The sequence below is a fragment of the Poecilia reticulata genome, chromosome 10 (genome assembly GCF_904066995.2).
Source record: "Poecilia reticulata chromosome 10, P_reticulata-male-v2, whole genome shotgun sequence".
Lineage (NCBI taxonomy): Eukaryota > Metazoa > Chordata > Actinopteri > Cyprinodontiformes > Poeciliidae > Poecilia > Poecilia reticulata.
Genome location: NC_088839.1, coordinates 9873342 through 9895538, shown reverse-complemented (window position 1 = coordinate 9895538; position 22197 = coordinate 9873342). Strand labels below are relative to the sequence as shown.

Here is a 22197-nt window from a genome sequence, read left to right as displayed (position 1 = left end):
GAAATGTAGCGGGCAGAAATGACTGCGTTAAGGATGCCCCACAGCATAATTGCTAAGGAGATTAAAGTTCCCTTAATTGCTTTTGGCCAACTAGTGCAATTTTTCCTTTTTTGTAATTAAAGTGATTTAAAATATTAATAACTACAGTCGCATACACATAGCCTCGCCGCGCACGGGGTCCAGACTCACAAAGTTGTGATAAAGCCGAGCAACAGCAGTAAAACAGTCTTAAACAGAGGGATTTTTCATTGCCTGCTGTCACCAATAGCCCCATTACGGGCCACGTGAAATATGCAAATAGCTAAAATCCTTTCCCAACATCATTTGAGGACTGAGTGATCAACTTTTTCTCCATGCTTGTCCATGGCTCATTCAGTTTTTTTTCTCTCCCCCTCCCTCCTGTGTTCTCCTTGGTCAGCTCCCTCTTATTGCTTCCTCTAATGCTTTTCCTTCCTATTGCCAGAAGTATTGGGACACCTGTCCAAATCGCTGAATTAAAGCGTTCCAGTGACTTCCATAAACGCATTCGCATAAGATCTAGGACCTAAGATTTCAGAAGATGTTTATAAAAACGGATAAAGACTGGGTCGCTGTCAGGAGCTCGATTCGATAAGCTCATTAGGATGGTATGGCGGGGGGAGTCTAGATATTAAAGTTGAGGAAAGTGGTAACAGAAGCAACTCTGCGACAAAGTGGAGTTCATTCTAAGGTGCGCAGCTCGCACAAATCAACAACTTTCTGCACAGGGAATAGCTACGGATCTTTTAAACGTCTTGAATCTTTGAGATAAGCTGAGAAACACCAGCCACACTCTACATCACAGGAAATGCAGTGCACAGTGTTCCAGTGCTGTTATGCATGCAACTATTGTACGCTGAAGCAACCGAGACGAGTTCTCTGGGATTACAAACCGAGTTTGGGTGTGGGACCTTACCTGACTGCAATGTGCTAAGTTTTGGTGGATGACGTATTAGAGTTTGTATTTGCCCCATAGTTCCAGCAAAGAAGCATACCGAAACATTTTTTTGGTTTTTAATTTAAGCTCTCGCTTTAGAATAAACAGTCTGGAGATTGCCTATCCATGTCCAACTTGAATTCACACCAGAAAAATTAGACAAAGCAAAGGCCACAAAGATATTTGTGGCCCGCTGTAGCTTTTTATGTGGCCCTCTAGATTCTAAACTGAACACTGCTTAAGTATTATTACAGTTTTTATCTGTGTACTGCCAAATTATATCAATCAGTCCCTCCAGTTTCTTAAGAATTATCATGGAAATTCAGACAAAATCAACAAATCCATGCACTTTTTTGGCGCTAATAATTGGGAGTTTGTTGCAGATTTTTCTCAAAACTTGTCAAAAACTCTTACTTGCACTAAACAAATGCCTCGGCTTTACTTGATGTCAGATTATAGACCGTGATCTATACAGCGAGTAATAAAAAGTCTCATTTAACGTCATAAATAAGCACAAATATCGCAAATATTTCCAAATTAGTACCACAAATACAAAATCCTGGAGGGACTGAAAAGATATTCAATAATATTATTTGATTTTAAGAATTCATGGATATTTTAACAGGTTGTTGAACAGGCTTTATCAATACATTTGGCACCAGCAGCCCTTTCAGAGAATTCTTGATTTTGATTGGGTCCAGATCGAAAATCCATTAAAGCATATATGTTAAGGAATTCATGCCATTTAAGTTCATGTGTAAAGATCTGACTACACATTTGGCAATATAGTGCATCTACCAGGCTGGCATCTTCTTTTCTTTTTTGCCTTCTCTATGTTTTTGTTTCTTCTTCTTCAGTATTTCTATATCTCTGTGTTTCAGTCTCTATTCCCTTAGATACTCCTGTGACCTTAACGTCTTCACACCTCCTCATCCGTCTCCCACCGTCCCTCCCTTTTCCGTCTCCTTTTCGCTCCTGTCAGCTTGCAGTGTTTGCTTTGCCACTGTTTATCCATTTTTCTCTGTTTGCTCTGATGAGATTGACCGAATACACACACAATGCACACGCAGACAAACACGCACATACCTAAACAGAAGACAAGGCGGGCGTCTCCCTGGGGTGCAGTTAGCGTGGGGCTGCGGATCGATCCTGGCTCTAGTTTCCGCGTTGCAAAGCTCCAAGGTGGAGACGCTCGGACAGCAGGACAGAAGCGTACTGGTCCACCTCTGTTCCTCTCCAACAGTTCTTCACAGAAGGAAGGTGGACACAGAGACTCAGGCGTGTAGATATGTTAGAGATTCATGTGTTACATTTGGCGTGGGACAATCGAGGAAGGTAGCCAACAAATGTGTCCAAATGTTTTGGTTCTCAAATGATGTCTGCATTGATTGTCCCTCCCTCCCTTCCTCGACCAGGTAGTTTTTCCCTGATGCGAGCAATATCGCACAGTCATCTGGAGAGGTCCGCCATCTATCACGGCCCTTTGCAGATTTTTTGACTTCTGTCATTTCTGTCAATATTCAGCAACAGCACGGCGAAGGCCATCAAATTAAAATTGCTCCATTTCCGTATCCTGGGAAAGTATCAATAACGCAAAAAGAGGCGCTTCGGAAATAGAAGCTCCACTCAAGTTTTGCAACCTTTTCGTATCGCTCATTGATTCTCCGACTGATTTTGTCTGACTGGGGAAAAAAAAGAAAAGTGAAGGGTTGTCCGGGTGAGGTTGCAAATGAAAGAATAAACAATTGTGGAAAACGTATTGGAACTTTAAAAGAAAAACAAGGTGATTTAAAAAGCTTCGGCAACACCCTCAAGCTATAATTTCGACTGCAAAATCAGCAGAAGACAAGACTTTGGTCGACTACCTAATTAGTGGCTCTAATAACCCGAGTCCTTCAGTGGATTCGCTGGACTCAGTGGCCTCATTCTTACCATATTGTTGATTGATTGAGCTGCAAATATGGCACCCATAATTATTCTATATTTTGAGCTGTCTCTAAATAGAATTTATTAGATTTGTCTTTGTCCTTGATTCCAAACCTTTGGAGAGTAGCGCGAATTGTCTCCATCCGTCTCTCTGGTGGATGGGACAACCTGATTGTGTCCACGCATCCCACGGCTCCAACTATTTAAAGACTCCACTGTTATTCCCTTTGTCTTGGCCACGTATATAGAGGACGACCGAACAGTAGATGAAGGTTCTCGCTAGCAATTCTTTCTCACCATATGCGACGAAATGAGACTGTGTGAAATTTGACAGGGGAGACAGCTCATGTTTGTGCTAACAAGGGAAAATGCAAAAGAAATCATGCTTAGTAGAGTTTTTTCTGTTTGTTTGTTTTTGCATTTGGTCATTGTGCCTTACTGGTGGCATGTAAAATAAAAGAATGCTATTTGTCCTCAAGCAAGTTTTCCATTGCTTGCTTACGTGTCCAGTGAACGGGGAGTGGATGTCCCCTTGTGTTTGCTGTGAAGATTAACGGAGCTACCAGGAGTCGTGCTTTGTGAATTTTTGAATATTTTTTCTTCAATCCTCCTCAAATTGAGATGGAAATATAAAGCTTCACTTTATATAAAGATAATAAGAAGCGTTCGGGCCATGTTTTGCTGTATATGAATCCAGTTACCGTGCGTAATTGCGGTGGTAATTACGGTCAGTCAAACTGTGCCCACATAGGGGTTGAGCGCACGCTTGGTCATTAACGTTTGCTGGGCCGAAATAGCTCGTTTGTGGGAGAAATCTGTTCACAAACCAAGAATATTTCTGCAAACAGGAAATCAAACACAGAGAGAAGCAGAACATACAACACTGCGGCATTAGCTTATTGCGGTAAATCACATGTTGCGCAGGATGCTGGGTAAAAGGGATTTGTGTGCCAGAAAGAGCGTCTGCTCAGGGTGACCTCCAAGTAGTAAGAAACCCCTGGTAAGAAGAAAGAAACACAAAATTTTATGAAGATACCAGTGACAATGACTTTTCATTGGATCAGAAAAGAGAAGAACCAAAGACTGCTAATGTGTTTTATAACGACACTATTTCAAATCAGGATTGTCAGGGTTTTGAGTTTGTATAGCGAATGCTTCATATTCCTGTTATTAAGGTCTGGAAAAAGAAAATTTGCTAACGGGTTCACTGAATGACTTGGTGTCATAAAAGCTGCATTGTGATTCTTGATGCCAAGTTTGATTTTACTACTGTAGATCGAGTGGGTTCACATTGGAAATATCTGATTTGAGTCAAACACAATCCGTAAATGTCCTAATTGTTTGAAACAGAAATTCTCTCATAAATTTCTTTCACTTCTCGTTTGATATTCATCTTTTGGTCTTTTTTTTTTTTTTGATTAACTGCCCCTTTAAAGGATTTCGCTTCTTACCCGTCAAAATGCCCGCATCTCATTTTGCCTCTTTGACCCTCATATCACTCAGTCAGTCATCTGGTTTGTCTAACATCTTCCTCTCTTCCTGTCCCCTCCATCCTCCAGGTCGCCCACTCCCTCCAACCTCCTCCTCCACCTTGCTCCCACCGTCCCTCCCGTCCTCCTCGTCCGCACCTCATCACCCCTCCCCCGGTCCGTCCCCACCCATCAGGGAATGCCAGGTTCCCCTGCTGGAGAAAAACTCCACCCACTCCCACCTGGAGCCCCACCGAGATGACTCGTACCTGCTCCGAGCTCAGTCCGCCTCCACGGGTAAGCGAGTTCTCCAATCCACCACATTTTTTTTTTTTATCTGTCCATATGTTTTGTGTTTGCATTCATAGCCAATCCTAATCCTCTGTCCTTACGTTGTACCTCCAATCTGCAAAAAAATAAATAAAAAATACCATGCTAATCCTTGCTTTAGTAGCTTAACTGCTTTTATTTGCATTCTGCTAATGGGAGCATATGTTTGAAATGCTCAAAATCAAACAGAAAGCTGTTTGCATTATTTATAAAATAAATGCGTTGAAGTAAGTTTTATTCAGATATCAGTAGACTTCAGTCAAGATGTTTTTAGAACAATCTTTCAGCAACACAAGCACAAGAGAAGACAATGACGTCACAGTTGAGCAGTTATACAATGTAGGTCCAGGCAAAAGCAAAAGAACATTTTAGTTAGGAAGATGAAGAGGAAGAGAAGATGACATTTCTATTAGAGCTGCTAAATACCATGGCAAGTTCTTGACCCACACAAACTAGGGTTTTATTTAAATGTGAATGTGTGAAGTACGATGCAACACCGGAGTGTAAAACTGAGGAGTTGTGATGTCACTTGAAAATATGCACTCCAGAATAAAGAGCCGTTTTAAAGATAAAACCAAAAAATCTGCAAGTTGTTTGTTGTGCTCATCCAACCAATTCTGTGCCGGTGGATAGAGCATCAGATACGCTAACTTTTACACAACAATCCAGCTCTGGATTGATTTAACACAATAACTAAATTTGTTTGGATGACAAATGTTTTGCACTAATGTTGCCAGTATAGTAGGCTGCATAAAAATAACCCATAAGATGAATAACTGTACATGTTATATGTGGATTTTTTTTTTTATTCTGAGTTGAATTTGGCCTTCAAGCTAATCTTATTACAGTTTTAAGTTGGAAAACATTCTTCATGCTCAGTGTATCGCTGTAAATTTGTATTTATTGTATTTGCCAGCAGGGGTGGATGAATCAGATGAAGACTTATTTTATTTTAATTAAATAAATTTTATTTAAACTAAAAACTTCCTTACGATGGAAACTGTAAGGTACAACACGAAGTAGTTGTCCTGTCAGAACCACACTTTGTGTTCTTTTAAATGTCATAGTAAATGAGGCCTCATCGATTTCTACATAGAGCCTTTTACTCCAAAGCAGACTTTTCTGCACCATTATCAGCTTTTAACTAATTTATTATACTCTGCTAAATGCAGAAAGGGTTTTTAAAGACCAGGTGACCTAAATCCTGATCTTATTGCTGAGTAGATTAGGTTGGTGGTTCACTCTTTGAGGCTGGATAGGGTTTTTTTTTTTTTTTTTATCGATCCCAAAAGAATTGAACTGGATCCTGTTCTTTTATTACCAGCAAGTTTCAGATGTGAATATATATATACATGATAGAGAAATCTGACTACTTTATTTGTTTAATTAGAATATTGCATGCTTGGTTTACTGTTGAATGGTACAAAAAGATACAGTACAATATATTATGATATGACCATGAAAAAATGTTTGCACACCAAACTTTCGTAACCCAGGAGTATGCTGAACAAAATGCGTTGATTTAAAGGTTTCATTGGCTCTAGTGGTCTTTATTTGATAGTTAATTGACAGGAAAGTGGGTAATGAGAGAAGGGGAAAACCATGCGGCAAAGGTCACCAGGCCGGGAATCGAACCTGCGATGGCCCTGTTGAGGACTAAGGCCTCCATATGGGGGTTGTGCTTAACCCCTGCACCACCACAGCACCCCAGAAATGCATTAACTGAAAAAAAACAGTATTTAAATCTGAGGGGGAAAAAATATATATATTTTGAAAAAAAATCTCCTGAATATTTGCTGATATTTGCCTTGGCCTTTTGCGTGTCTCTTATGACAACTCTAAACAAAAACTAGTTGACTTTAAAGGTATTGCCTTTTAAAATGTCGCCCCTGCCACCTTTTAAAACCATCACCTGAAAAATAATGATGCAAGTTAAGGCAACCCTTTCGCTCCGCAGCACTATACAGACTCCAGTGAGCTGGTGTGCTTGTTCTTATTTTGCATATGACATTAATAATCCATCAGAAAGTGAAAGGTAAGGGGATGATGAATTCTAAGCGCCGGGAGGAGGATCAGCATTGCAGAGACAAACTAGTTACTTTCCCTGGCTCAGAATGTTTCAGTTCGTCACCAGACTAGCTTTCGTTGGTTGTTCCAGGCACATCAGCTCCTTGCCGCGGCTTTCCTGCCTGGCACGCTCAAACGCGCGGGCAAAACATCCGCAGCGACGACTCTGTTTGCCATTACAAGCGTTTATCCTTAAACAAATTGCGGGCCAACTTTCGGGCTCTCCGCCTCCCCTTTCCCGCTCTTCACCATCGTTCCTCCGTCCCTCTGTGCATCTGCACTTGTAATCAGCAGATATATTTAGCAGAGGCCTGATGGGAGGGAGCGGGGTGGGCAGAGAAGTCCTAATGTGATTTTTGGTGGAATACAATCTATTGTTAATGGCGTTAGGCTCTCCTTTGATCCAGTATAAATCTTCATTAGGGAAGGCCCGGGTCCCAGGTTCAAGAGCAACGTGATTAGGAGGCTTTTAAAATGACGTTACATCAGCCTTCTAATTGGTTTACTGTTTGCTGGGGCAACATCAATCATTAGCCCAGTAACCGCACAGCAAATAAATTCACTCTGCCACTGACACCCTAATGGCAGACACTGGCAAAGTGGGAGAGTGAGGCTCGCAGGCCTCAGTCTCTCTTCCTCCCGCTCCTGTTCCTATACACCCACACTTTGTGTTCTGGGGCGCTTCTTTCAGCATGTACGCGCAGCCGGCGAGCGAAAGGAAAAGAAGAAGGAAAAAAAAAGAAAAAACTTATAGAGAAGCACGAAAAGGAGCCACAAAGAGGCAAATGGGAGCAGAGATAGAGAAAGTCAAACTTTGACTTTTGAAGCTGTTTAATGAGACATCTCGCGTGGAGGAGAGAAGAGAAGGGGAAAAAAAGCAACAGAAGGAGAGCGAGACGAGAGAAAAAAACAGGCGGAGAAAGTGACTGAAAAGGAGATGCATAGGAAGCCAAAGATGTGGAGAAGAAATGGAAAGGAAAAAAAACAGTAAACTGATGAGAGCTTAGAGAGTGAAGGAGCGATATTTGGTTGGAGGGAGAGCAACATTAAGATGAAATTGCAAATTGCCGTATTTCCCAGACAGGACTGCTGTGGATCTAATGGGTGTGGAGAAAGTTCTTGGCTTTGGGCATCCATTAAAATCGACCTAAATGAGTTTAGAGTGGCGGTCTGGCACTACATAAGCACACCCTGGCATGTAAGCAGAGGCGGTGATGGGGGGGGAGGGTGGAGAGATGGGTGGTGTGAAGAGGAAAAACACACACCTAGAAAACGGCGTCTGCACGTGCTGCGAAAGCACACGCCTGCCCGACTGTGTGCGTGTGTGTGTGTGTGTGTGTGTTTGCCGTCACCCCTCGGGGAGAGGGGATGCTGGGCAGGAAATGAGCCTTACCAAGCCAGGCAGAAACTGACCACAGCGAGATAATCCTCAGGAAGGCGCATGCTGTTTGAACGTGTGTGTTCCACTAAAGCGGTCCGCCATTACCTAAGCTAACAGGTGGACAGACCCGACTTGTGTTTCCAGCGAAGCGTGTCAGAGTGAACGGGAACAGAACGTCGCCGTCGTTGTCGTCGGTGGCGGGGAGCTGGTCCGTGGGTGTTTACGTGGGAATACTGTCTGGCTCGGAGCACCTGTCTGGGAACAGCTCCCTCCTCGGAACGCTGGCGTAGGTGGTGGTGGTGGGGGGGGGCTCCCGGGGCAGAGACGGCCAAACGGAGCGTGGCAGATCGCTCCTGGAAAGAGCTAGCGTTAGCGCAGTCTCTGGCCATTCATTATGCATGGGGAACACGCGGCTATTTTTAACTCTGTGCCTCTTCTGAAGTGGCTAGCTATCCGGCTTGCCAGGGAAGCCACCTCAAGTCGCTGCAGAAGTGATGAATGTTTAATGGCTTTGTTGAAACAAATCTGCAGAAACAAAGGAAAACAAAGACACATTCCTCTGCTTCTTCTGCCTAATGGTGTTCTTCTTAATGGCGCTTATGTAAGGGTGACATTTGCATAACGGTGGGATGTGTGGAAATGCTGCATGCATGCGTGGGGGGGGCGAAATGCATGCATGCAATTTTGTGCGTGTGTGTGTGTGTGTGTGCTCATGGAGTGTTTGTTTTTGGCTGAATTTGATGACTCTTCTCTAGCGGATTATTGCCTCCTAATTAGACAGAGATGACTAGCCAAGGCAGAGGCGGTTGTGTATGTATACCGGTGTGTGTGTGTGTAAATGTATGTCTTTGACTCCGTCTTTCCTTTCATGCCTGTATGTTAATATGAGCTCATTCATCTGTTTAGGATAAAGCCAAAAAAAGAGAAAAAAAGAAAAATCCATGTGACAAATAAGCCCCCTTTGTCAGCTCAGCACGTACGAGTTTCTGAGTTTTCACCTCAAGCTCTCCTTCCCTGCTCATCCTCTGAGCTCTGAGAAGAATGACAAATGAGGAGCGTGTGACATTCTCTGACAGAGGACACAGGAAGCAGCGGCACATGGGAATATACCACCTTTAAACACAGGCTGCATAGCAAAAAGCAGGGAGGGAAGTTGCATGGCGGAAACAATGAAGGCTGCAGTTTGTTTGTTTTTTTCTGTCTTTCTCCTGAAGAACTACAGAAAGTTGGGATGGAGGGAAGAGCGGTTGCTTTATATCTGCTGAATGGGCGTTTTTGTGCACATACACACACACACACACACGCATGCATCCATGCTCTGTGACTTCTCTCTGTTAACCACAGAAAATGTCAATAAACAGTTTGCTCATCCAGGGCTGCAAAACAAACTGCCTCGGTTGCTTCCCGCTGCCAGCTGGCCACACACTTGCATGCAGACACAGACGCACACTGTGAGATTAATATGGTGTGGCGAGCCCCCCCCCCCGACCCTCGCCTCGCACTGAAAGTGTGTGTCTGTGGGCAAGCGGGGGTTTTCACGGGGAGGCAGGTTAGCAGACAGGCTAATGCTCCTCCGCCGGGCGAGGCGAGGTGCTTCGTCGAATTGGCGAGAATAATGGACTTCCAGGGATTAGCCTGAGCCAAACGCACCGGCTCACTTGTTATATAGTCTCCACTCTCCTCCTCTTCTTCTTCTTCCTCGCAAGTCGCTGGGGAGACCTTGGACCGAATAAAGTGGGTCAGGCTTCAGCGGCGGCTCTTCGCCTTCCACCCCCCCCCAACAAAAGGTGACAACAAAAACAGAGAATCGTTTTCTTCTTCTTTTTTCACGACCAGAGTTTGCTTTGCACAAGAGAAGAAAGAGAGATAAACCAGGAATGAAATAAAATGCGATCTGCTTGGCTGCTCGCTAATTGCTCAATTTCCTTGTTGCATACTTGGTCTTTTATCAAACCGGGTTCCACGGTGTTCCTATTAGCCTGCCTGCGGGTTGAACTGCACCAGTCAGTCAGCTCGTCCGACAGAGTCCTGGTTCAGCTCTCGCTGCGTTCTGCGGCCAAAACGAGCTGCGGTTTTATTCAGGGGCCTGTCAGTGAGCGCTGTATGAAACCATTTGCCTTTACAACTTCAGTATGTTTGTTTCCTCCAGCAAGCTCGAAGGTTTTATTTATTTTTTGTTACAGATAAATTTCTTTCTTTTTTCTGACATACATGTTTTTCCTGCTGAAATAATATTTCATACACGTTTTAGAGCACTCAAGCAAAAAAAGTTATGGTGATCTAAGCTTCCACTAAACACTGAATAAGATATTTTATCTATTTTTTTAAGTTCTTCGACAGTAAGAATGAAAATTGCGTCGATCAAATATCAAATTTTTTTAAAGAAAAAAAAGATTAAATTATTTTATCTGTGTAACTGTGTTCTGTTGTTTATGAAGTAAATAACAGTAGGACTTCCTTTCTTCATTCATTATTTGGTCTCTGCAGGATTTTGATGCATGCATAATTGAACTTTTTTGTGTGTCAGCAAGTTTCATTTTTCTATTACATAATGTGATGGATAAAGTTTCTCCACTCAGAAGTACTAAAGCAGTGCAGCCCCCCCATTATGCATGTATTAACCAGCTGATCCATGGTGGCTTTGGAGGAGCTGCAGAGATCCGCAGCTCAGATGGGACAATCAGGAATGTTACTGTGGGTTGAGATCAAAGGATGTTTGCATTTTTTTTTAACGGGTCAAACCTAAATCCACTTAAGGATCCATAACAAGACTTTTACAAAAAAATACATTCCTATGTGCACAAATGGTAAAGGGGGGCAGGGGGAACACATTTGTGATTGTAGAAAATTGTGTTTTTACTGAGTTAACTAAGGTGAGCTGAGTACAAATGCATAAATACTTTCAGATATTTAAAAATTGTAATTTTTCTTTCACTTAAAAAAAACTAAACTCTACTGAATTTGGATTTGTGTCAGCTCAAGGAAACCCATTCAGGTTTGTGGTCAAAATGTGCCAAAATGTTCATGAGTAAACAGCAGTAAACTACTTGTTCACATTTAATATAGAAACATGTTTAAAATATTAGATATGAAAGTAAGAAAACCAAAAAAAGAAAAGGCGTTCCCATTTTTATGCTATTTGAATTGTGGCAGTGAGTGGGTGAGGGCCTTCGCGTGTGATGGTCTGCTGATTCCATGCCTGCAGGTGTGTGTGTGTGTGTGTGTATGTGTGTGTGTTCAAGCTTTTTCCAGGCAGATTTTTTTTTGTTGTTGTTGCTGTTGTTGTGCGCATTGTTACTAAACAAATGTATTTATGGAAATGGGATGTAGCGGGAGCCGCTGCACTTCGCATTTATTGAGGCGTTGTGCTCGAGCTGAAGTCAAGTCAGATTTATTTTTAAAAGGCTTCAAACAAACTAGGTTCATCCCAAAATGACTTCAGATCTCAACGGAGGACACAAACAAAATGCAAATAAAAGCGAGATGAAAGGAAGGGAAACAATTCCCCCATGAAGAAATGACGAGTTTACGGGGAGGAGGAGCGGAAGGAGGGCACAACAAGGTGTAAAAATTTACAGCATCTGTCAGTTGCCTCTCTCTCTCTCTCCGCATCCATGATGCAGGAGACAGAGCTTCTTCTCGCAGGTGTTTTCGGCTGCAGGTATGTTCATGCGACGGGACGCGTGTGCACGCCTGGGCGTGGATCGCTTTCTCCCATGGGGATCTTTGCATGTTCAGACAGATGTTTTGGGACTCTCTTGCAGAGCAGAGGTCAGTTCCCCGTCTCTCTCTCTCTCTCTCTTTTTCGTCTTCCCCTCTTCTCTCCTTTCACTCGCATTTGTTCTTCACTGGCCGTGTTTGGTGTCACCTGAGTCCCAGTGGTGCCGCGGAGGAATCAGGTCATGTTGTAAACTGGTTTCCAGTGCAGCTGCAGTTCCGGTGGGAGCCCGCTGCCCCCACCTCTCCTCCCCATGTACTCTAAATACTGCTAAAGGAGAAAAATGAGGAAGAGGCTCATTAGCACATGAAGAACTGCAATGCCTATATACATTTTCCATATGTACTTTGATGCTCTTTATTGAGATTTTCTGTGATGGGACAAGACAAGGCAGCACAGATTTGACCCACACTGGACTTAGAGTAAATGTGAGCTGAGGATGCTTGGCTGAAGCTGTCAAAGTTTCTACTTAACAGTAAAACTAGTCCTGCATCAACTTGAACCGAAAAGCCGCTGAGAAAGGAAGAAGCCGTTACACCAATGCTGGATTACGGTTTACAAATTAATTTTGAATACATATTCTCTGGTTTAATGAGACTACAAATTGTCATGTTTATGACGGTCTCAGGTCAGTCTTATGCATGTCCCTTCAAATAAAGTGTTACCGATAAGTCTGCTAAATATTAATAAAAGTGGTATAAATTTCTTTCTTATCGCTCTCAATTGTTGCCAATAGAAACAATTTTTGTTATCCACACTAATCTAAAACAGGAAAGCTTTATTTTTGATGTTATATCAGACCTGAGGTGAGTAGAGTACCCAAATATTGTACTCAGAGTAGCACTGCTTCAACATATTTTAACTCGAGTAAAAGCAAAAAGTATCTGCCCAAGAAAATACTCAAGCAGGAGTAAAAATATATTTTGCAAAAAGTCTACTCAAGTACAGAGTACCTGATGAAAACATTTAAAGACTACATCCCCAGATGAACCAAATGTTGGTATTTTAATAATTCATACAAAAATCATAATTACAGAATGACAACAACATTTGGCAAAAGACAAAAAAAACATTGCAAATCAATTTTTTTCAAAATTTAAAACAAAAACTGCAGGTGTGTGTCTGGTGAATTTTTGGTTAAAACATGTAGAATAACAAGAAATTATTATTCAAGAAAAAGTAGCAACACTCCATAATGAAATTGAGTAAAAGTACAGAGTAGTAAAAATACTCTTAAAGGTACATTTGTTCTTCCTAATCGTTTCTCAGTAAATACCACTCAACTCTGTATCGGTGAAAAATAAATGTGCTTTGCTTTATACCTGAGTTTGAGGCACTGTGTTGTGTTAATCTAGCTGAAAAACCTCAGCAATTAAACAAAATGTCATGTGAAAAAGAGGTGTGGATACTTTTCTCAGGCCCACTTAAATCTCGAGTTTATTTCCACGGTGGGACTGAACACTCGGGGGGGGGGCTTTTGCAAAGTCGCCATTCTTCCAGCCTCTTTGAAAGCTTCGTGAAATCCAAGCAGAAGGGCGTTCGGGAGAACGCAACACATCCGCACGTCTCTCTTCCTCTCACAGCGTTGCTTTTCTCGTCTAATTCCAGAGGAGATGAGAAATGGAGGAGGGCAAGTGTGATCTCGCAGGTTGACGAAGCAGCCGCTTCGGTTGTCTTCGCCCCACATGTATGTCTGCATATGCGCGCTTACTCGGATCTGTGATCAGTACAAGGGAGGCGATGTGCAAACAAACAATCATTATGATGTATTCCACGTTTAGAAGTGCAAGAAGATGATGAAAGTGCAACATGTAGAGTTGCTGAAAGACAAAGAAAACCGTGTTGCAGAGCCCAGGATTGAACGCCAGCTGCAACATCAATAACTCTGTGTGTTTTTTCCAATAATGTAACATTTCTTTTCAGACAGCAGTGAAGTAAAAGCATGGACACTTTGTTATGACACTTTTTTCTTTCTTTCTTCCTTTTTCGTTTTTTTTCCCCCCTCTTCACTCAGGCGGTGCCGTGACAGAGTATGTTTCGCAGGCTCATTTCTAAGTCTGTCTGTTTGCTGTCAACAAGTTTGTGCAAACTGTAGCAGGTCGCATTTCCTCGAGCATGGTAGGAAAGCCGAGCCTGAGCAGAGGAAGAAAAATCTTTGGGAATTTGCTGCAAATTTTCATGAGGTGAACATTCAGAAGGAGACTTTTGACTTGTTTGATTTGTTTTCCATTTCAGTTTGGAAATGTGTGGAGAAAGTTTGGAATTAGAAATGTGTCTGTTTACATTTCTAGATGAATGCGGATGAATAAAAAAGTTTTTAATATATATATATATATATATATATATATATATATATATATATAATATTATTTTTTTTTTTAAATATCCAGGTTTTATTTAGTTCTATTTTGAAGTCCTCTGTTAGTTCTACATCCGTGACATTGTTTGATGGATCCACCCATCCATCCATTCATCTGTCCATCCGTCCTCCTAATATTTCCTTCCCTTCTTCTAGTTTTCCATGTTACACATCAACAGACTAATGGCTGAGAAAATAAAAATATGTTTTGTTTATACTTTAAGAAACGACTCAGTGAAGATTTCTGGAGGCATACATCAGAACTTAAATATCGGGCGCGTAGGAACCCTGTGCTGGAGTTGCTCTCTTTAGGTGCCTTTTTAATGGCGTACATTTTAAGCTAATTCAAGCCAGCTGTGCTCCGAGTCCGAGCGCATAAACAAAACGCTCGCTAAAGCCTGTGAAGTGAGGCAATTGTGTCGGGCTACCTCTTATACTGTATAGTATGTGGTTTATTGATTTTCCTGAGCAAACCACACACACAATGAAGATGGGCTCAAGCCCTCCTCCCCTCGCCCCGCCCCGCCCCACTGCTGCTTTAGCGAGAGGGAAAAGGGAGAAAGGTGATGTGTGAATGGGTGTTCTTGTCTGAGTCATGCCGGTTTGTTTTTCAGCTCCCTCACTCAACAGTCCATTAGCTCATTGTTGGAGGGGGCTGCTATTGGATTCAAGCTGACATGTTCCCTCAAGTCTGAGAGCAAGAGATGAGGGCGCATGCAGCGCTGAGTGCTCTAATATTGTTCACACACACTCACACGCGCACGTCCGCTTAGATGTGACAAAGAAACGCTGGGCAGGAAAAGAGGGTATAAAGGAAAAGGGGGAGGAAGAGATGATGGGGGGGGGGAGAAGAAGAATGGAGTACCGAAACTGTGAAAGGAAATAGGAGGAGATGAAGTTCTCACGTGTCTTTGTTGCTACAATCGTCTGTCGGCGTGAGTTATCGATTGTTTTGACAATATGACACCTTGTCTGAATGATTGTTGAAAAATATTCCATAATTGGGTGTTAATTTGTCCGAGAGCTTTATGTTTCACCTACATGAATGAACGCCTATTGTAGAATAACAGGTCAGCTGTAATTTTGCACGTGTCCAGTTTGGAGAATACAATCTCCTCATTCAGAATCCTGGTAACATTTTTTTTTTTTCTGTCTTCCAGGGGCCGGTAACCACCACAGTCAGTCCACTCTGCAGCCTCCACTGCCTCCTCCACACAACCACCACAACCTGTCCCACCAGTCTGCAAACAGCTTGAACAGAAACACCCTGAGGGGGGGACGGAACCCCATTCACGCCCCGGCTCCGGGCACCGGAGATGGACCCACCACCCCGGAGTCGGTCCAGCTACAGGACAGCTGGGTGCTCAACAGCAACGTCCCGTTGGAAACCAGGTCAGTAGATCAATGTGTATTATTTTATTCTTCTGGTGGGGGTTTTGCAATTGGCAGGGCACCTAAAAAGAGTCAGTATATCAGGGGAATCAACCCCGTGTGGCTCTTGATCAGATGGATTTCTGCTTAATTTTTACTTCAATGCCAATTGATCAGTCAGAAACTCAAATATTTGATCATTTACTAGTCAGTGAAGGCACCATATCATCTTTTTTTCTTTTCTTTTTTTTTTTTACCAAAAGCAATTCTTTTTAGCCTAACTTGGCAATAAGAAGAAGGTCATTATATTTGGCAAAAAAAAAATGACACAAGAAAATTATTTTAGGAAGGTGACGATATGTAAGCACGCTGACATCAACACTCTTCTGTGTGGATGCTGCCACTGAGTGGAAAGAAAAAGTTTGTAATTTTAGGAACCGTTAGCATGGAGGAGGTGTTTACAAATAAAAGATAAAACCACAGGAAGTGTAAAAGAAATGTCAAAAGATAACTTTTTCTACAAGTTGAGAGATGCCTACGGTCCTCTGAGGCTGTGAAAGAATGAGAGAGAGAGACTTAAAGTAGACAACGTAAAGGCTGACTTTACAGCATTTGCTTTGTCACATATGTTGTGGTGCCTCCTCTGCTTCTTGTGGAAATAATAACTGACACTGCGAAGACAAGAAAAAAATAATTTGCTATTTTTATGTATTGTAGTTTGCAAAGGGAAATCAGAATCAGATTTACAAAACTAGATGTGAAACAAAAGCATTGAGGCCTCTACCGACTGCATTTTAGGTTCTTAGTAGGAAAAAAGGAAACAAAGTAAGAACTGTAAGAATACAACAGCTGACTGTCAGCCAATACTGAAGGTTGGAGCTCACACCTGATGCACACCTTCTATCAATCACAGACAAAAAGGTGTTTTTTTCTTTTCACATTTTTTGTAATGAGTCTGGACCACATTTCATCATCATTAGTTCAAGATCTGAATTACTTAGACTCATCAAACCTAAGCTGGATAAACATACTATTTATTAGGACCACTTTAGAATCAAACAAACATTAAAAGCAGCAATTTATAGTACGGACAAAACTGGACAGAAATATTCTGACATTAAAGAGTCTTCGAAGCACAGGTTGTGATTAGTCATTCTACTCCTTTTCTTTGTAAAAAAAAAAAAAAAAAAACATAAAAGAGGGAAATCTTACTTTTCTCAAAATGTAGCTAAAACTAAAACAGTTTTTTTTTAGCCAGATGTGTGGCTTTTCCTCTGGTATTAAGTTGTGACAAATTGAAGGTTAAAGACATTTTAGCTACATTCTGCTTTTTAATTCTTCATCCAAACTGAACAAAATGTTGCCTAAGAAAACTTAAAACCTCTATGTGGTTCTAGCAGACACTGCTGAGGGTTAAAGCTAAGAGCTACTGTGACTCTAATTGGCAACAGGACGGCCTCATAGCAACACTGTCTCCTCCGAACCCTTCTGAACTGGCTCTCTACGTGCAAGCTAACTCTTTTTTTTTCTTCTTTTTTTTGCCTTAAAATGAGTTTGCAGTTTGCACCACGCAAACGGGTTTATTGAACAGGTGAATTTGTATTCTGCAACGTCTTGGAGAAAGCGTTTAAAATCCAGCAGAGCCCGTGTTATAAAAAATTGAAAGGTGTGACGCAATTAAGATGAAAGCTCTTCTTTGAACTTTCCAGTCAATAATAATTTCTAACTATGCAAAGGAGGGAGCTGCAGACTCCGTGTCAGCTGCGGTACAAATCCATACCATTTAAAACACATCAGACAACACCAAGCTGCAAAGTTATCACAAAACTCTGGGAGCAAAGTTATAAAGAACGTGGCCCAAGCTGTGGAAAGGATGGACAGTTCCTGCTGCTCTTAAGGGAAGTTATGTGCTTGAACTTTTTCACACGTTGCCATATTGTAACTGCAAATGTTAATGTATTGTTTGCAATAAAACAAAAAAAGAAGTGCAGATGTACTTAGCAAACCATTTAGCACATAAAGCCTGTGTTCGTTTAATCCCAGCATCTTTTTAAAGTAACCGGCCGAGCAAGGAAAGAACTAACCGGGAAAGACATTCAGAGTAACTCTGTAGGAGCTGCAGAGATCCACAGCTCAGGTAGGAGAATTTGTGGACTTGGCAACTTTACATTGTGCGTTAAGCAAATTTGAGTGAGGTAGAGGACTATAGTCCAGCAGGACAAGAAGTGCCTTTTAGCATCCATTTAACAGTAGGGCCTAAATCAAACCATATGCATGGATAGGAGTGAAGCAGTCAAAGTCTAGACCTAAATCTAATTGAATCTGCCACGAGAATGGAAAACTATTCCGCAAAGAGAAAGGAGCTAACATTTACAGCTTCTAGATGTTCAACTTTATTAGAGAGACATGGAAGAAATAACTATAATTGTACACTGCTTCATGTTGGTCTATCACACATGTGTCAAACTCAAGGCCCACGGGTCACAGCTAACTACGTGGCCCTCATGACTCCACAAAAATATCACTTCAACATAACAGTTGTGTGCTTAGATATGATTTCATCAGTCAAATCAAACCAATTACAATGTGAAAGATTTAAATATTACTTACATTTAAGAAATATGCAGTGAAAGCTATAATACCTTAACAGTTTGTTAATGTTTCATCACAAACGTCTGCACCAATCGGCTCTTTGAGGATGCATCGAAATGAAAATGAGTCCAACACCCATGGTCTATCTCATGCAATTATTTAGAAAACAAAAAATTTTTTGTCGTAGCATGACAAAATGCTGTGCGTAAACGGGTGTGAAAACTACCACAAGTGGCCGCAGCGCCGATGATATGAACTCGAGGGTCAGGAGGGAAACCAGGAGGCCTGGCTCTCCTTTCTAACACCCCACAGGGTAATTTCTAAATGATTATTTACACAGTTTTGTTCACAGAGGAACCTCTCGTACGCAACCGTCTGGATCACAAAAGGAAATGACTCCTGAGTGTGTCGCTCGGAAGCACTCTCTACCCCATCACAAAGCCTGACACAAAAAGCTACACATATCAGAGCTATTATGCATGCTACCTGGAGTGAGCTGGCAGGAAATACAAACCATTTTCACACACGCTACACGTGTGCCTTTGCCAGTGTACAAAGAACACTTACTGGGCAAACAGAGCATTCATGCGGGGTATTACTATTCATGAGGCACGCAGTTCGAGGGACGCTGCCGTCCTCCCTGCTAGCACGCTCGCCGCCCGTCTCTTAACGTTTTAACTCTGCAAGCTGCGTAGCTGCGTTTCTCCTGCTGGGCACTGGAGCTTCCAGCTCTGATGGGTCCAGATAAGCTCCCCCGTGTGCTGGCCCCGTGCAGTATTTATGAAGCCGGGCCATGTTTAATTCAGCCACACTGATATCTGGCCTACGCTCAGCCAGCGCTGAAGCAATGTGTTGTTATGCTTGATCGGCAAGAGGCACGGTGTCGAACAAGAACGCCTTTTAGAAAAGGAAAATAAAAAATAAAAGATTCTCACAGTTGCTTATCAGGACCCGCGTTGTCGTGGAGACGTGCAAATCATTCAGAGACTTTTTCCTTCTTTCTTTTTTTATTTATTTTATTTATTCTCATTTTCAACAGCAACTTGTTCAGAAAGCATTAAAATATCATACAACAGAATATAAAAAATAAGAGTACAACCACATTCATACTGACTAACTGTACTATAATACACATATGAACACTTTGTAAAAACAGCTGCATTAATCAGTCGCTGTGGTTTTAACTGAGATGTGAATGTACTGATTTCTCGCCATTTTTTTGCAAGTCGTTAAAATCATTTGTTGCCGCAAAATGAAATGAGGATCGGCCTAAGGATGTAAAAACTCTCAGGTCCATCATAGTGATGAATTTGTAAGAACATAAAATGTGAGTATCATTGGAAATACTGATGAGTGGGCAAAGGTACGGAGGGGTTTTGCCATTGATAGTTTTATAGATTAATTTGTACCAATTTATTAATCTGCGTGAACAGAGCGATGGCAGGGTTTTACAAGTGAGCATAGATGACAATGGTGCGCATTAAAAGGGATAGTAACAAAACAGGTTACAGAGTGATTGATGACAATCGAGCTTATGGAGTAGAGTTTCAGATACAGATTTGTGCATCACCATACATGTGGGAGGGTGAGTGGTGACGGATCTTGCAAGGAACCGGTAATAACTGCTTGCAGTTCCAGTTTTATTTGTCATTCCTGCTGTCAGGAATAGTTCAGGGGGTCTCTGCTGAAACAAAACTGAAGTATAAATTACTTCTTTTTTTTTTTTGTCCTACCGAGGAAGTACATGATTGCCACGTCGCAGTGGCCCCGCTCCCTCAGAGGCAGTGTTTGTCCATGCTCAGGTGGCGCGGTCGGGCTTGGCTCAGAGCCTGCCGCTGTGAATGGAGCCCAGAGCTCCGCCCTCCGGCCTGGATCGAGCCCCCGCCGCTCGGTAGTCCTGGCTGCGACGGGGAGGATGAGACGGGAATGTCTGGAGCTGCTGGAGCTTGTGATTGGGTCGGAGCCAGCAAGGCAGAGCCAAAAAAGTCACAGCAAACCCTGCGCTGGCAGTAGGCGTCCTCCGTCTCATTATAACCGGCAGCTATAGGAAATGATGAGCAACCTGCTCGCGTGAGGGAGCCACTGCTTGTGATTGAGTGCGTTTGTGTTTACTGTGTGATTACATCCAAGCATGTGTGCTCCCGGCGATTGTGACTGGCCCCCCTGTCGTGATCATATGTAAATCCTGGCATTTGATGTCCACTCGTTATGGTGAAAGCGTGCGCGTGGGTGTGTGTGTATGTGTGTGTGTGTGTGCATGGGGCCTGACCCAATACTTTGACAGCCCTGAGAGGATGAAGATTGATCACCTAAGAGCACTCTAGGGCTCGGATGACTGGCAGAGCCGTAGAGAGATAGAAATTGACGATCGGGGGAGCGGGAAGATAGCAGAGAAATATAAGTCGGCGGAGAAGTGGGGGTGAAAGAAAGGGTTTACGGTAGAGGAGGGAGAGATAAAGAGGGGGAGAGAGGCAAAGAAATTGAGAGAAGTGGTGATTGAAGGAGATTGTTTTGGGGAGTGTGTGTGAGAGAAGATAGAAAGGCCGAGGAGGGAGATTGGGACCCGAGGAACATGGATACATTTACCAGTGTGAGATAAATGACTATAGATGGCTCCCGCTATCGTGTGTGCGTGTGTGTTTGTAAGGCCGAGCGAGAAAAAGAGGAGAGGAACGCATTTTTCTATGTGAGGGCGAGTGCACATGTGTATACATGTGTTGCAGCATTTTGTGAGAAAGCACCTGATTTCCAATTGGTCCCTTGGAGCCTTTTTGCCTCGCTGATGCCAGGTTCAATCTCTCTCTGTGATCTCAGGACGTTCCCCAGCACCCCCACCTGCCCACTCCACTGTGGGCCACAAGTCTAAGGGAGAAATAAGCTCCCCGAGAAGGCTGCAGCATCTCAATTTATCTGGAGAGAACGGCGGAGGATGGGGTTAGGGAGGGTGGGTTACTTTCAAATGCATTACCGAGGCGACAGGGAGAAGATCCAACCTGTGGGAAAGGATCGAGAAAAGATTTATTCTCAGCCGTGCAGCCGCTCCTGTAATGCGCAACCATTACTCTTTAACGTTATGCAAAGCTTATTAACAACATGACCTTGCATTCTCTTAACGTTTGCTTTAAAATTAATATTCGGCTTTTCTCCTCTGCTCCTCTAATAATCGAAAAAAAATTGTTTTCCTCCAACTGCATTCTCCTTTAAAGTTTTTTTTTTTCTATTTTCATGACAAAAGCGAATCTGTTTATGCTTGAGATCATAACCAGTGCAGCAGCAGTACGAAATTGTGTCTACACTGAAAAATACTCGTTTATATTTATCATGGATACATTTTCAAAAGAGAAAGTAAATTGCTACCATTTTACATGAGTTCATACATATCCAAACTGACCAGACTAACATTTTGAAGTCTGTTCTCTGTCTTTCTAGTTTTAGTGAGAACTAAAACTGGCAAACCTGTGAAGAGTTGAAGTAACTAAAGATAAATGTATGGATGTTCAGAAATTTAAAAAAAAAAGAACTGTGAAATAGCCCTTTAGCTAAGCTCCGAGCAGACAGTATTCAGCACTGAAAGTGACAAATGGTTGTCTCAGCTTATACATCATTTAAATCTGCTCTGCCATGGTTTGGGCAATTAAAGCACATTTTACAATAGCTTTTGTATAACTGAGAGTTACTTTCATATCCTTTAGCTGAAACAAAGGGCATTTCAGTAGTAGGAAGCAGTAACCACAGCATTGTTCCTCGCTCTCTTGCCCAACAGCTGGTCAGCTGGAGGTCGGCTTCTGAGGAAGACGCATTTCTTTTCCCTACAGTTGCTGTTTTGATCCCCGGCTTTCCCAGTCCACACGTCGAGGGTTGCGATACCGTCACCGAGCGAGACGATGTCCGCGTTGCCTCCCAACTACCAAAAGTGACAGAGATGTGAATGTGAAATTTATTTAAATGTTGGCTATACATAACTGTAGATTTACATTCCATGAGTCAGAGTCTGATGTTAACAGCAGATTAATCACAAAAGGTCAGTGA

The 22197-nt window shown here is 42.4% G+C and overlaps 1 protein-coding gene across 19 annotated transcripts in view; it reads left to right on the top strand.

The window, feature by feature from the left end:
* The window catches only part of tenm2a (teneurin transmembrane protein 2a), a 284579-nt gene that overhangs the window by 189434 nt on the left and 72948 nt on the right, over positions 1-22197 (top strand). For 15 of the 19 annotated variants that reach the window (XM_081611630.1, XM_081611631.1, XM_081611635.1 and 12 more), the window contains 2 exons: positions 4441-4647; positions 15366-15597. In XM_081611630.1, coding sequence (XP_081467756.1) covers positions 4441-4647; positions 15366-15597 — 439 coding nt within the window. The remainder of the gene's footprint in view (positions 1-4440; positions 4648-15365; positions 15598-22197) is intronic. The other 4 variants (XM_081611639.1, XM_081611637.1, XM_081611636.1 and 1 more) reach the window with 1 other exon arrangement.